This window comes from Protopterus annectens, chromosome 3.part0 (assembly GCF_019279795.1).
Source record: "Protopterus annectens isolate FY-2018-M chromosome 3.part0, PAN1.0, whole genome shotgun sequence".
NCBI lineage: Eukaryota > Metazoa > Chordata > Ceratodontiformes > Protopteridae > Protopterus > Protopterus annectens.
This window is the reverse complement of record NC_056731.1, coordinates 594,081,899-594,098,196: the sequence shown is the minus strand read 5'-3', so window position 1 is coordinate 594,098,196 and position 16,298 is coordinate 594,081,899. Positions and strand designations below refer to the sequence as shown.

General features: G+C 37.0%; 1 protein-coding gene across 13 annotated transcripts in view; it reads left to right on the top strand.

Annotated features, from left to right (window-relative positions):
- ARPP21 (cAMP regulated phosphoprotein 21) overlaps window positions 1-16,298 on the top strand; it is a 1,402,215-nt gene that overhangs the window by 1,114,737 nt on the left and 271,180 nt on the right. For all 13 annotated transcript variants that reach the window (XM_044065000.1, XM_044064996.1, XM_044064997.1 and 10 more), the window contains one exon: window positions 13,578-13,704. In XM_044065000.1, the coding sequence (XP_043920935.1) occupies window positions 13,578-13,704 (127 nt within the window). The remainder of the gene's footprint in view (window positions 1-13,577; window positions 13,705-16,298) is intronic.

Genomic DNA, 16,298 nt, shown 5'->3' with positions numbered 1-16,298 from the left:
TAAAGCAGTTATGGATGTCATTTTGGAAGCTAGGAGGCCTAGCACCAGGAAAGCTTACTCAGAATGGAAGAGATTCTGCGTCTAGAACCAGACTCACAGCCTTGACTCTCTTGTTCCAAACATTCCTCAGATTTTACAATACTTAACTGAGATGCTGGACAGAGGCCTATCCTTTTCATCAATTAAGATCCACGCCTCTGCCATTTCTGCACATTACAACACGGATCCTCCTTTATTCTCCCATCCCTTGCTAAAGCAGTACCTCAGAGGGGCTAAAAACATAAGACTGCCTTGGAGAGCACCAACACCAACTTGGGACCTCAATTTTGTTTTAGAAAAATTGACCCTACCACCTTTTGAGCCAGCCAATACAGCTGATCTAAATTTTTTGTCATGGAAAACAGCTCTGCTCCTAGCAGTAACTTCAGGACGAAGAGTCTCAGAGCTACGGGCAATAATGGCAGTGGAACCTTTTATAATTTTTCATCAGGACAGGGTATCTTTAAGGACAAACCCTACCTTCATGCCAAAGGTGGTATCTAGTGTGGCTCTTAACCAAACCATTCATTTGCCTACTTTTTATCCAAACCCCCAAAATAAAGGGGAAAAACTTCTGCATTCTTTGGACATACACAGGCAACTACGCTTCTACTTGGACAAAACAAAAGCTTTCAGGAAAACTGATCAACTGTTTGTAGCATATGCTGCAGGATCACAAGGCAAGGCTATCTCAAAGCAGACTATATCCAAATGGATAGGACACTGTATTCGGTACTGCTACACACAGCATGGAAAATCAATGCCCAGTGGCATTAGGCCTCATTCCACCAGGGCAACAGCCTTTCTCAGAGGAGTACCTACCAAGGAAATTTTGGAGGCTGCAACTTGGAGTTCAGTGCACACCTTCACCAAGCATTACCACCTGCCTCTTTACTCTAAATCCAGAGCAGGATTTGCCACTGCAGTTCTGCAGGGCCTCTTAGCCAATCCTAATTCTTTATAGACCAGCCACCCAACCTTAGCTTTGGGATTCAACCCAAGTGTGATGACTGCAGCAGTGTAACACGATGAACATAGTACAGTTTTGTACCTACCATAAATGTAGATGTTCGAGTGTTCACACTGCTGCAGTCCAGGTTACCCTCCCTCCATCCCCTCTGAACTAGCTGGATTTATCTATACCCTTCTATCCTATACAACCTTTGGGATGTATTTTCTGGTAACTGAAGCTATTGTTTTTATTTTATATGTATATTTTTGATTAGCAATATGTATTGCCTACCCACTTGGGGGCACCTGACATCTGGGGCAAGAAAAAAAGAAAATGGCGTTGGATGCATATTATATACCACTGGCGCACTGACATCAGGGAAGAAGCAACAGCAACCGAAGCCGGACCAAGACTTTGGAACTCAGGCCGACTGCGGGACCGCCTGATGGCAGGATAACCTAAGTGTAATGACTGCAGCAGTGGGAACACTCGAACATCTACATTTATGGTAGGTACAAAACTGTACTTTAAGAAGTAACAAGAAATATTTAGAGGGAACTGACAAATGTTAAAGTATTGCAAAACAGGGGGAATCTCACAGAACTAGAAGAGGATCAACTTCAGAATGCTAGACAGAAAATAAGGGATTACCTCGATAATATGCATGAGCTTAGAAAGATTGCTGTTAAGCAACTGTTTTTTGATGCACTAAAGGACAAAAACTTTTAGCACAACGACTCAGGCAAAAGAATGTAGAAAGGGCTGTCACCAAACTTAGTGAGTCTATAACAAAGAGGGTAACGAGATCCCAGAGAGGTGTTAAAAATATTTCAGAAAATTTTATGAGAGTGTCTATAAACAGAGAAATATGAAAATCAAGAAAAGATACAAATGGAAATGTTTATGGAAGAATTAAATATGCCAAGATTAGAGGTAGATGAGGCTCAGTTACTAACAGGATAGGAGGAGATGAGATAAAAATGTTGATGTATTCTACAGAAAAGTCCCCAGGAATAGATGGTAATCCTGTGGAAGTTTGGAAGCTAGGAGGAAAAAACTAATAAAGATCTGGAAGTTTTTGTTTAACAGTATCTTAAGAAGAGAAGAAGTACCACCATCCTGGAAGAAAGCAGTGGTAGCTGTAATACCTAAAGAGGGTAAAGATCCCTCAGATACAGCTTCATACAGGCCCATTTCAACACTAAACTATGATTATAAAGTGTTCATGTCTATATTGGCTAAAAGAATGGCAAAAGTAATGCCAAAACTGATAGATATGGATCACTGTTGTTTTGTGGAGGGGAGGCAAACATTTGACAACATTAACAGAACATTGATGATACATAGGGAAGCATAATGTAAGAAAATACCATTGTTGTTGGTGGATCTTGATGCAGAGAAAGCATTGGACAGAGTAAGCTGGGACTTTATGAGCAGAGCAATTGCATTTCCTGAAAACAATTATAAGATTGATTAGGAGAATATATGAGGGACTAGAGGTGAAAATTAAAGTGTGTGGGCTCCTCTCTGATAATTTCTGCTTGAGCAGAGGAACCAGGCAGGGTGTCCTCTTTCTCCTTTATTATTTGCATTATATTTTACAGAACCATTTGGCAAAGAAAATAAAGGACTCAGAAATTCAAGGATATAATTGGTATGGAAGTCAAGAAAGCTGGCTTTATTTGCCAGAAAAACATTAATGTGTGGTGGAACATTTGGAGACAGTTGCAAATCTTTTTGGAATACAGAATTAATGAAGCTAAAACAAAGGCAATAGCAGTAAATTATGAACTGGTTCAGAATATCCATATTTATGGGGACATGATAAAATGAAATATTTAGGAGTATGGATTCTAGTGTGGCAGCTAACGTATGGGAAGAGACTAAACAAAAGATAATACAAAACTGAGAAAATGGAAGCTTTGTTATATGGCTATGGATACTAAGTTACAAGCATTTAAAATGTTTTTAGCCCTTTAGTCTTAAAGACAGGTCAATCATATTTTTATCAACCAGAGGAAAAGTTGTGAGTTGCAATTAATAAAGAGCTGATGACTTTATCTGAGAGGGGAAGACGACAAGAGTCAAGTGGGATAAGATGGTTCTTCCAATAGAACAGGACAGATTTGGATTACCCAATTTGAAGGGGTACTTCAGAGCTACACAGTTAAGACTCCTGTACATAGCGTAAGCAGAAAACTATAATTCATAGTGGAAAGAGATGATAATGAAAAAGGGGGGAAGCTCAAGAAACAAGGAGAGACTGGGATTTTGGATGCAGGCGTTTAAGGGAATAACAATAATCATACAGAATATTATATCCATAAAGCAGCAGAAAGTATTCTAAGAACTAAACCAATACGGGAATGGAGAAAGGAGATTCTGCTGATAAGGATGACTGCAATTAGGGATACAGACAATAGGCAAGAGGAATTTATTGGTGAAAACTGGCAAAGGAACCAAGGTATTGGGAGCAAATGACTGGAGAGGGAAAGGTGATAGAAAGGGAAGACACAAGAATTTATTTGGACTGCAGGTTAGAGATTGCCTTCTCTATCAGGGATTAATTTCAGAGTATAGGCAAAAGGAAAGAAATAGGGGGGTCCTAAACGAAAGACCAGCACTGGTAGAGTTTTTAATAGATTCTAGAACAGAAGCTGCCATTAAAAAGGAATAATTAGTAGAGCATATAAAATATTGCATGATAACTATAAGAATCAATCAGGGGACGTTAGAAAGGACTGGGACAAGATATTGGATAAGCAGTTCACAGAGAAACAATGGGAGGATATATGTTTGTCTCCCAAATAGTCAACAAAATCTAGAATAGTTAGGATTTTTGCCTGGAAATGTTTGCATAGATATGTTTATACCCCAAGAAGACTCCAGAGAATGTTTCCATACGGAAGACAGTAAATAATGGAGGTGTGAAGGGGAAGAAAGAGATAGTTGGGAACATATTTTCTGGGAGTGTGGTGAGTTGGTAGACTTTAAAGCTTCCCTGCAGGATGTACTGTCAGAAATGCTGGGTGAGCAGTTTAGTTTTTTGATGGAGATGATTTTTCCGAGTTATGCTACAGAATCAGAATTGCCTATACATGGTAAGGCCATGCAGTGTCTAATACTGGTGGCTGCCAAAAAAGCAATTACAAGAAAATGGAAATCAAAATCTAAACCAACTATACTGGAAGTAGTGAATGTAGTAACAGAGATAAAACAACTAGAACTGAGATATTTAGAAAAAGGTAGGAGCAAACTACATAGGAAAAAAATGGGAATTGTGGGAACAATACATACAATACATAAAAGGCAGCAGGACTTAAATGAGCTATGTAAAGCCTGAGTGAGAAAAATTGGGTAGATTATAAGTGATGTATATTGTTTGCAGCTGGGAGTGTGTCAGTATAGTTTGTGATGTAAAATGATTACAACTAGGATTGTGTTGGTGTGGTTTGTTTTCATTTATATAAATGTATGATTGCTTATGCACTAAGTGATGTTATAATAAAGCTGTTTCTTGTTTAAAAAAAGGACAGGAATTGAATGCTTTGTGTGATGTTGCTTAGGTTGTATGATATATAGTAATATATGTGAAGTATAATGTTTGTTATATTAATATAGTTTGATTACTTTTATATGAATGTAAATTTGCCTATGTCACAAGTGATAATTCAGTAAACGTGTTTGGAAAACAAATCTAAGTGCATTGACTCTGCTGTCACACATTTCAATGAGATGTACTAAAGTTCTCAGTAACCTTGCCCCAGAATGTATCAAAAGGGCCAAATCCAGTCATGCACCATGGCTAACAAAGGAAATTAAGAAATTAATGCTATATTGTGAAAATGCCTGAAAATACTGGCACAAAAATAGAACACAAAATACAATTCAATGCTTCAGACACCTAAGGAATAGGACAAAATAGCAAATCCAACATGACAAACAGAGCTATTATAACAGCCTCCAAAATAAAAAATCAAAACAACCCAAAACTCTTCTGTTCATGCATAGACAAACTTTAACATCCTGGTCAAACTACCCCCTCACTCCTAAATCCAACTATACTACTTATTCAATTCCCACATAGTTTAACAACTATTTTATACAGACAATAATGTCCTCACAGACATTAATACCTCCATACCCTCTCGGTACCTGCTGCTACTGCTATAATTCCTCAGCTATTTGTCTTCAAACTAGTACCTACCTCAACCATTAAAAAACTCCTAAATAAGCTAAAACCCACTACCCTAACTACTGACCATCTCCCCTTGTACTACTTAAATGTGGCTGCAGATGCAATTACTTTCCTAGTCTCTATAATGATAAACAGTTATATGTCCAAAAAGTACATTCCTTCCATCTGGAAAAAATCCATTGTTATATCTTTACACATAGGTGGGACATCTACAGAGTGTAATATGTACAGGCTCATTACAGTCCTCTCCCCCTTTTAAAAATACTTGAAACATATTCGTGCTCAGTTTCTACATCAACTAAATTCAAGTAATCTTCCCTCTGAAGCACCACATGGTTTCAGTTCTCACCACAGTGCAAACACCATCCTGCTTCACTTCACTAACACTATAAACTAGAAGAAATAATAGTAAACTGGTGCCATCCTATGTTCCTATACTTATCCAAAGCCTTTGACACAGTATCACACCAACATCTACTCACTGAACACTCTTCCATAGGTCTTTGTCAGTCCTTCCCACATAGTTTCTTAGTTGACTATCTGGAAGTCAGCAAGCAAACGGCAACAAGACCTATCCTCCCCTCTCCCATTTGCCATGAGTGCCCCTCAGGGCTCTATACTAGGATCTTTTTCCTTCAATATTTTAATAAACAAGCTTTATACTGCCATAGACTAAGCAAATACAGTATATTGTGCAGGTGATTCAACTTTAATATGTCTAGCCCCCACAATATCCAAGCTGCAAGAAATCACTCAAATTTCTTTTCTTCAATTGAAACCTGTCTGAGAAATTCAAACCTGCTCTCCCATCCTAATAAAAAGAACTGATGGTCTTCATCCCAAATCATTATCTCAATCCAAAACAAATTTTCTTGGTTACATCATCAAATAATACTAAAACTGAGTAGTAACACATACATTGTAATAGATGACAATCTTTAATTGATCTATATATTCATTAAATAATTTAAAACCACCAAAAATTTGACTCCCTTTACAACTCCAGACAGGACCATACAGACCCAACATGAAATGATGTATTCTACAGGAAAGTCCCAGGAATAGATGGTAATCCTGTGGAAGTTTGGAAGCTAGGAGGAAAAAACTAATAAAGATCTGGAAGTTTTTGTTTAACAGTATCTTAAGAAGAGAAGAAGTACCACCATCCTGGAAGAAAGCAGTGGTAGCTGTAATACCTAAAGAGGGTAAAGATCCCTCAGATACAGCTTCATACAGGCCCATTTCAACACTAAACTATGATTATAAAGTGTTCATGTCTATATTGGCTAAAAGAATGGCAAAAGTAATGCCAAAACTGATAGATATGGATCACTGTTGTTTTGTGGAGGGGAGGCAAACATTTGACAACATTAACAGAACATTGATGATACATAGGGAAGCATAATGTAAGAAAATACCATTGTTGTTGGTGGATCTTGATGCAGAGAAAGCATTGGACAGAGTAAGCTGGGACTTTATGAGCAGAGCAATTGCATTTCCTGAAAACAATTATAAGATTGATTAGGAGAATATATGAGGGACTAGAGGTGAAAATTAAAGTGTGTGGGCTCCTCTCTGATAATTTCTGCTTGAGCAGAGGAACCAGGCAGGGGTGTCCTCTTTCTCCTTTATTATTTGCATTATATTTAGAACCATTGGCAAAGAAAATAAAGGACTCAGAAATCCAAGGATATAATTGGTATGGTAGTCAAGAAAAGCTGGCTTTATTTGCCAGAAAAAAACATTAATGTGTGGTGGAACATTTGGAGACAGTTGCAAATCTTTTTGGAATACAGAATTAATGAAGCTAAAACAAAGGCAATAGCAGTAAATTATGAACTGGTTCAGGAATATCCATATTTATGGGGACATGATAAAATGAAATATTTAGGAGTATGGATTCTAGTGTGGCAGCTAACGGTATGCGGGAAGAGACTAAACAAAAGATAATACAAAAACTGAGAAAATGGAAGCTTTGTTATATGGCTATGGATACTAAGTTACAAGCATTTAAAATGTTTTTAGCCCTTTAGTCTTAAAGACAGGTCAATCATATTTTTATCAACCAGAGGAAAAGTTGTGAGTTGCAATTAATAAAGAGCTGGATGACTTTATCTGAGAGGGGAAGACGACAAGAGTCAAGTGGGATAAGATGATTCTTCCAATAGAACAGGACAGATTTGGATTACCCAATTTGAAGGGGTACTTCAGAGCTACACAGTTAAGACTCCTATACATAGCGTAAGCAGAAAAATATAATTCAAAATGGAAAGGGATGATGATGAAACACGGGGAAGCTCAAGAAACAAGGAGAGACTGGGATTTTGGATGCAGGCCTTTAAGGGGAATAACAATAATCATACAGAATAGTATATCTATAAAGTAGCAGAAAGTGTTCTAAGAACTAAACCAACACAGGAATGCAGAAAGGAGATTCTGCTGATAGGGATGACTGCAATTAGGGATACAGACAATAGGCAAGAGGGAGAAGGAATTTATTGGAGAAAGCTGGCAAAGGAACCAAGGTATTGGGAGTAAATAACTGGAGAGGGAAAGGTGATAGAAAGGGAAGACACAAGAATTTATTTGGACTGCAGGTTAGAGATTGCCTTCTCTATCAGGGATTAATTTCAGAGTATAGGCAAAAGGAAAGAAATAGGGGGGGTCCTAAACGAAAGACCAGCACTGGTAGAGTTTTTAATAGATTCTAGAACAGAAGCTGCCATTAAAAAGGAATAATTAGTAGAGCATATAAAATATTGCATGATAACTATAAGAATCAATCAGAGGAGGTTAGAAAGGACTGGGACAAGAGATTGGATAAGCAGTTCACAGAGAAACAATGGGAGGTTATATGTTTGTCTCCCAAATATTCAACAAAATCTAGAATAGTTAGGATTTTTGCCTGGAAATGTTTGCATAGATATGTTTATACCCCAAGAAGACTCCAGAGAATGTTTCCAAAGGGAAGACAGTAAATAATGGAGGTGTGAAGGGGAAGAAAGAGATAGTTGGAAACATATTTTCTGGGAGTGTGGTGAGTTGGTAGACTTTAAAGCTTCCCTGCAGGATGTACTGTCAGAAATGCTGGGTGAGCAGTTTAGTTTTTTGATGGAGATGATTTTTCCGAGTTATGCTACAGAATCAGAATTGCCTATACATGGTAAGGCCATGCAGTGTCTAATACTGGTGGCTGCCAAAAAAGCAATTACAAGAAAATGGAAATCAAAATCTAAACCAACTATACTGGAAGTAGTGAATGTAGTAACAGAGATAAAACAACTAGAACTGAGATATTTAGAAAAAGGTAGGAGCAAACTACATAGGAAAAAATTGGGAATTGTGGGAACAATACATACAATACATAAAAGGCAGCAGGACTTAAATGAGCTATGTAAAGCCTGAGTGAGAAAAATTGGGTAGATTATAAGTGATGTATATTGTTTGCAGCTGGGAGTGTGTCAGTATAGTTTGTGATGTAAAATGATTACAACTAGGATTGTGTTGGTGTGGTTTATTTTCATTTATATAAATGTATGATTGCTTATGCACTAAGTGATGTTATAATAAAGCTGCTTCTTGTTTAAAAAAAGGACAGGAATTGAATGCTTTGTGTGATGTTGCTTAGGTTGTATGATATATAGTAATATATGTGAAGTATAATGTTTGTTATATTAATATAGTTTGATTACTTTTATATGAATGTAAATTTGCCTATGTCACAAGTGATAATTCAGTAAACGTGTTTGGAAAACAAATCTAAGTGCATTGACTCTGCTGTCACACATTTCAATGAGATGCACTAAAGTTCTCAGTAACCTTGCCCCAGAATGTATCAAAAGGGCCAAATCCAGTCATGCACCATGGCTAACAAAGGAAATTAAGAAATTAATGCTATATTGTGAAAATGCCTGAAAATACTGGCACAAAAATAGAACACAAAATACAATTCAATGCTTCAGACACCTAAGGAATAGGACAAAAATAGCAAATCCAACATGACAAACAGAGCTATTATAACAGCCTCCAAAATAAAAATCAAAACAACCCAAAACTCTTCTGTTCATGCATAGACAAACTTTAACATCCTGGTCAAACTACCCCCTCACTCCTAAATCCAACTATACTACTTATTCAATTCCCACATAGTTTAACAACTATTTTATACAGACAATAATGTCCCTCACAAACATTAATACCTCCATTACCCTCTCGGTACCTGCTGCTACTGCTATAATTCCTCAGCTATTTGTCTTCAAACTAGTACCTACCTCAACCATTAAAACAACTCCTAAATAAGCTAAAACCCACTACCCTAACTACTGACCATCTCCCCTTGTACTACTTAAATGTGGCTGCAGATGCAATTACTTTCCTAGTCTCTATAATGATAAACAGTTATATGTCCAAAAAGTACATTCCTTCCATCTGGAAAAAATCCATTGTTATATCTTTACACATAGGTGGGACATCTACAGAGTGTAATATGTACAGGCTCATTACAGTCCTCTCCCCCTTTTAAAAATACTTGAAACATATTCGTGCTCAGTTTCTACATCAACTAAATTCAAGTAATCTTCTCTCTGAAGCACCACATGGTTTCAGTTCTCACCACAGTGCAAACACCATCCTGCTTCACTTCACTAACACTATAAACTAGAAGAAATAATAGTAAACTGGTGCCATCCTATGTTCCTATACTTATCCAAAGCCTTTGACACAGTATCACACCAACATCTACTCACTGAACACTCTTCCATAGGTCTTTGTCAGTCCTTCCTTACATAGTTTCTTAGTTGACTATCTGGAAGTCAGCAAGCAGCCAAACGGCAACAAGACCTATCCTCCTCTCTCCCATTTGCCATGAGTGCCCCTCAGGGCTCTATACTAGGATCTTTTTCCTTCAATATTTTAATAAACAAGCTTTATACTGCCATAGACTAAGCAAATACAGTATATTGTGCAGGTGATTCAACTTTAATATGTCTAGCCCCCACAATATCCAAGCTGCAAGAAATCACTCAAATTTCTTTTTCTTCAATTGAAACCTGTCTGAGAAATTCAAACCTGCTCTCCCATCCTAATAAAAAGAACTGATGGTCTTCATCCCAAATCATTATCTCAATCCAAAACAAATTTTCTTGGTTACATCATCAAATAATACTAAAACTGAGTAGTAACACGCATACATTGTAATAGATGACAATCTTTAATTCGATCTATATATTCATTAAATAATTTAAAAAAACACCAAAAATTTGACTCCCTTTACAAGTCCAGACAGGACCATACAGACCCAACATGAAAAATTCTGAACTCCTCCTATTTGCTTCCAACCATCGTGTTTGCCTCACTTATCCTTACAAATCTAAGTTCCACACTAAAATCCAAACTAGCCTGCTGTTACACAAAGTAGGTAAGTTTGTTACCAACACTGCTCACATAAACACACCACTGCCAACCTCTAAAACAGCTATTGTGGCTAGAACCTAACAACTACCTAACTTACTCTCAGCTAGTTACAGCATATAAACTGATATATATTCCTGAAAAATGCCCTATATTAAGTAATATACTACTGCCCTACACCCCTACAATAGATGTGTATTCTAATGATATATTTCTACTAAGTACTAGTAAGGCAAATAATTAATCAGGGGACTCATTATACTCCTTTTAGGTTTCCAAACTCTGGAAAGCCATCCCTATGTATGTGTCTTTCGGCTTTTCCCACATTCAAAATGACTAACAAATTCCCAAGTTATAAAATTCAGCTAAAAAAATACCTTACCCAATCCTGCACAAGTTTATCACCTAATGAAAGCAGAAACATCTTATATCCCTAAATGTTTTCCCTCCTGTACTTGAATCAATATATCTAAAACAACTTTTCCTCCTGCAGTTGAATCAATACACTCCAATTAAACACTACATTTTATCTCTCTCTTTCTCTAACTGCCCCCACCTACTGCTTTACCCCTCTCATTCATTGCCTGTGTAACTAAGTTATAAACCTAGATAACACCATTTTGAAGAAGGCAGCCTAAATAGAACTAATCCTACACCCTACAGTCTCACGCCAATGTTATTACCACTATCCTCCCATACAATGCTACTGTCTCCCCTTCCTTCCTACAAAATTGTGTAACTAGCTTCATTATACCTTCTTGAACTGTTTACAAACCTTTCTGTACTGAAATGTAAGAACACTAAACTTATTTACAACAGTGTTCCCTTCTATAGAATAAATCCATTTACTTCCTGCAAGAATTTAGAGCTACCAGAACTGTATAGAAATATAGATATTAATATAAATATTTTACTGTAGATACCTGTCAAGCAACTGTTTGCTTTTCTGAGAAATGTAACTGTTTTTTTTTCTGAGGACTGTCCATAACTCTCTTTTAATATAAATATGCTGAGATGGAGCTTTTCTCCCAGAGAATCTGCTGAAAGTGGGCTGCGCTCAGTCAGCCATTCCGTCAACAAAGACAAATAAATTAATAACACCAGTCTGTCTTCCGCAGAAATATATATATATATATTTTTTTTTCTTGTGATATAATGCCATTCTAATATAGGTACATTGTGAACATGTATCACATTCCTCACTTTGAATAGAAATCATAAAACCATCTCCAGTAGAAATTGTTTTGAACTGTATGCCACTCTGTCTGTGTATAATAGGAGATCTACTTCATCTGTTTAAATTCTTGGTGCTTAAGAGCACGAGTTTACAGCTGGGTACTTGTGTTTCAGGCTGCTTGCATAAGTTACCACTCAAGTAAGTGGTCGAGTTTGGCCATAAGTGCAGAAGGCATGGGAGGGAATGGGTGCAACTTCTTTGATTAGGTTTAGGAGCATTTTTATTTATTTATTTATTTTATTTTACATTTGTTGACCGGGAAAGTCCAACTGGACACATGTCTTTTTTCAGTGGAGGCCCGGGGAGAAAAGCTCCAGTTACAATAGTATACAAGAAGAATAAAACAATGTATACAAATATGTTAAAAAAATTATAATACAAGTCAAGAAATAGGTAATATTCTATACCATTACTTAGATGTAGTATGTACAAACATACTGTGAGATTTAGGATTAAAATTAAGAGGGAGAGTTTGCATTAGCTTTAGGAAGTAACTGGGATTTAGTCTTGGGGAGAGTAGTTTGAGATTAGGTTTAGGGAACAATTGAGAGTAGTGTGGTTTGGGTTATGGAACTGAGTTTGGATTTAGGATTAGAGAGAGACTGTTAGATTTAGGTTTAAGAAACAACTGGGGGGGTGTAGGTTTAGACAGTGAGTGAGTGTGAAGTTTAGGTTTGGAGCACAAGGCTTGTGATGAGAGTTGGGGGTTTGACTCTAAGTTTTAGGGTTAAGGTAAGGGGATGAGGTTTGGGATTAGAGTTATAGGACCAGAAAGGACCTTCAGGGTCAAAGCTGGGGGTTCTGGGGGTGCTATGTTTGTTTATAGTAGGACTGAGATAGTAAGAGGTCAGGCAATTGCCATGTTTTTGCAAGTGCCAGTGAACTGGTCAACTACAAGCAAATGGTAATGGGAGCAACTGTAGGAAATCATATAACAAGCAACATCTCAGGCATTTTTAAACATATTTTTGGTAAAACATTCCAAAATTATACTTTGGTACTGAAATATAAAATGTACATAAAACTGCTAGGCTTCCCTTTAGGACTAATACACAGCATGCCCTTGAAGATGTCTGGGCCATTTTACCTTAATCTCTGTAGTTCAGCGTTTTTTTTTTTTTTTTTTGTTTTGTTTTTTTGTAACTAACATCAGTTTGACAGAAGCTCCATGTACCACAAAGAATTCTGATCAGAATTCACTGATTATTGCCAGATTGATATGAGTTTTTGATATGGATATCAAATGTACTACTGTAGTTTCTTTTTGCTGTACTCTCAATGTGAATTACTTGATATCCATAGTCTTGAACACAAAACACAGGTTGGATATGATCAAAAACCCAGTCATAGTACTCTATAACCACAACACATTTTGTTTGCTTTGGACAGCTGTTACACAAGGTTCATGCAATAAATAACAGTATCTGAAATGTATCCACTGCTTATTTGTAAACTGTACAATAATAATAATAATAATAATAATAATAATAATAATAATGTAATGTTTTAGTCATGTAACTGGAGTGCAGTGTTTGTGACTCATTTGGCCCCGTATGATTTTGCCTTGGAAGTACCGTTCAGTCCTGTTTTGCATATGTGGCACATACTCTTGTCAATATCCTCAAAAATGTTTCATTCTGAAATATAGAACTGAAAGTCATGAACATTGTACTCTGTCTCTGTTCCTATTTTATCTGCGCATGTATTTTTTATCCAAGTCAGTGATACGTTTGTTTCTGCAGATGCCAATATACTATTACCCTTCTGGTCAGTATGCTACCTCAGCAACTCAGCAGTACCGGCCAGTGGCCTCAGTGCCGTTCAATGCCCAGCGAAGTCAGCAGATGCAACAGACAACACAACAAGCTGGTATGTTTTGTTTACAGTTTCTTTTCTGCTATACATCAGTTGTACACTTTGGTACTGCTTTCTTACTCTGGGTGTGTAAAGTAATGAGGGATTTTATACTGGAACACATGGTTTCTGTATGCAAAAGTTTCCCCAAGTTACTAAATGTATTTAATTCAATGCATTGCTTCTTTTATCAAAAGGAGGAATTTGAAGTGTTAAAAATGTCAAGAGTTTGCTGTTATACGGATCACATATGTTGGTTTGAAGTGGAACAAAGTTGTTTTGTCAATATTTTAAGGCAAGAATAATAAATTTACAGCAGTATTCTGTACAACATGAAGTTTTTTTATGTTTAATACTGTGTGTCTGAACATGTTTGTTTTTTGTTTTCTTCTAACTTTTATATACATCAATTCTTCCTTTAGATGACACATATTCAAGGATTCCTGGGCATCTCAGCATTCCTGTCTGATTTACAGATTATTTTATAGCAGTATTACTTATATTTACCCAGATAATGTAAACTTAAACATCTTCATACTAAATTTTTTTCTGGCATAAAATGTTACTTTGTTTTCATGTGTAATGCTTAAAAATAAGTGTAATTTCCAAGTGTCAGCATCTATTCTGTTGAAACGTGTTGGTTGACAAAACAGACAGTTGGCAGGTGTGCAAAATCAATAATCCCCAGGGTTGGGGAATATGCCCCTTCCCTGGGGATTGTGCAGTCTCATTGTTAGTATATATAATTACAGGTTGTGTAAGAGGGCTTGATTCCAAACTTGTATGCTCCAAGGTTATGCTCAGAGTATGCGCAGTGGCCTGTTGTCATTGCAAGTACCGACTTTTACATGTTGACATTTGGGCTTTACTGTGGACTTCAGGTTTGTAAGTGTTACTGGTACACACAAAGAAACATGATTATGTATGATGGCTACTTTGTTTTCTTTACCTTCTCTGTTAGAAAGTAATGCACACTTTCATGTGGAGAATCGGTTTGCAGATGGAGAGGGGGCCGTTGCACTGTAAGAGAGTGAGTAGCAGGTCTCACAGTGAACCGGTCTCTTTCCTAGCTGCTATCACATCCCCTCAGATAATTAGTGTGCTGTATGTCACTCATTGGATTTTATTAATGAACTTTAGTGTGGGATTGAGAAAAGTTCCTGTGAATATTATTTAACAAATATGTAGGTAATTAAACTATATAAATTATGTTTGTGCATAATACCTTATATCTAAGAGGAAGACTTAAGTAAGATTATTATGTGTGTAGAAGCATATTTTGGCAGACTTGATCAAAAATAACATTCCTCAGTGGCAGTTGTTATAAATGGAGACAGTGTTTTCTCTCATCTGAGTTGATTATAATAAGTCAAAGGGGCACAGCGTCTATCATGGGCTGCTGGGGGAATCCTGCAAAATTGCTTTACTGACTGAAGTGACCCTATTTCAGTATTTTGTTTTTCTGATCAAGATAAAAGATAGAAGTATTTCACTTTTGTGGCACACAAATAACCTACACTCTGGATGTAACAATCTGCTTTGGAAAAATCTGTATCCATAATATCTGGGTTTACCCACCTCTGTGTCACATTGCTCAGCCATTTTTTCCGCGTAATGGCAGTATTCCATTGCAGGAAACAAAATATGTTTTGTACCAAGCTTTCTAAGGCACAGAAGTATAACTAGGATGAGGAGAGGTGCGCAATGGTTCTGATGTGACAGTATTCCTCTATATATTAGATATTCTTCCTATTTTCAGTTGGGTCTTGAAACCTGTACCTATGCAGGGAAGTGTGACAGTGGCAGGTAAACTCCACTCATATCTAGCTGCTCTAACACACATTGAATACAACACCCACAATTTTTCTGTCACTTTGTTAAACAAATTGTTTAGTATATATCTACAATAAATGAGTGGTTGTAAAAATGCAAGAAAATGCAGCATGGTAAGAATTCGCAATAAATACATTAACACCAACACTTTGGTAGATAAAGAGCACTACATACATCTTGACAAAGTTAAGATTGCTAGGCATGATGGATGCAGGCTGGCTGATATACCTAAGGAATAGTTTAGAGTCTGTAAGAGCAGTAAGGATTGGGGAAAGTAAAATTTGGGTTTGGGACCTTTTAAGAGAGCAGATATCAGCTAAGACAATTGCCTATTTAAGAAGAGATTGCCAATGTGGCAGAAGTCAGAAAATATGAGAAGCCAGTGAAGGAGTCAGGTTTCCACTGTTTCCTATTCTAGATGAGTCTAGAAAGTTTCTTCAAAGCTGTGTTTAGTTGTTATAGTCTACACACTGATTTACTTGCCAGGGCAATAGGTGGCATAAACAACACACAAACCAGGGCACCTGAGTAACCGTGAAACAGACTTATAACTGCTGTGTGGTATGAAGCTGTACACGCTCACCAGTAAATACCACACAAACCAGGGCACCTTAGTAAGCGTGAAACAGACTTGTAACTGCTGTGTGGCATGAAGCTGTACACTCTCATCAGTAAACAACACACAAATCAGGACACCTGAATAACTGTGAAACAGACTTATAACTGCTGTGTGGTACAAAGCTGTACACACTCATCAGTAAGCATCTTTGAAAGAG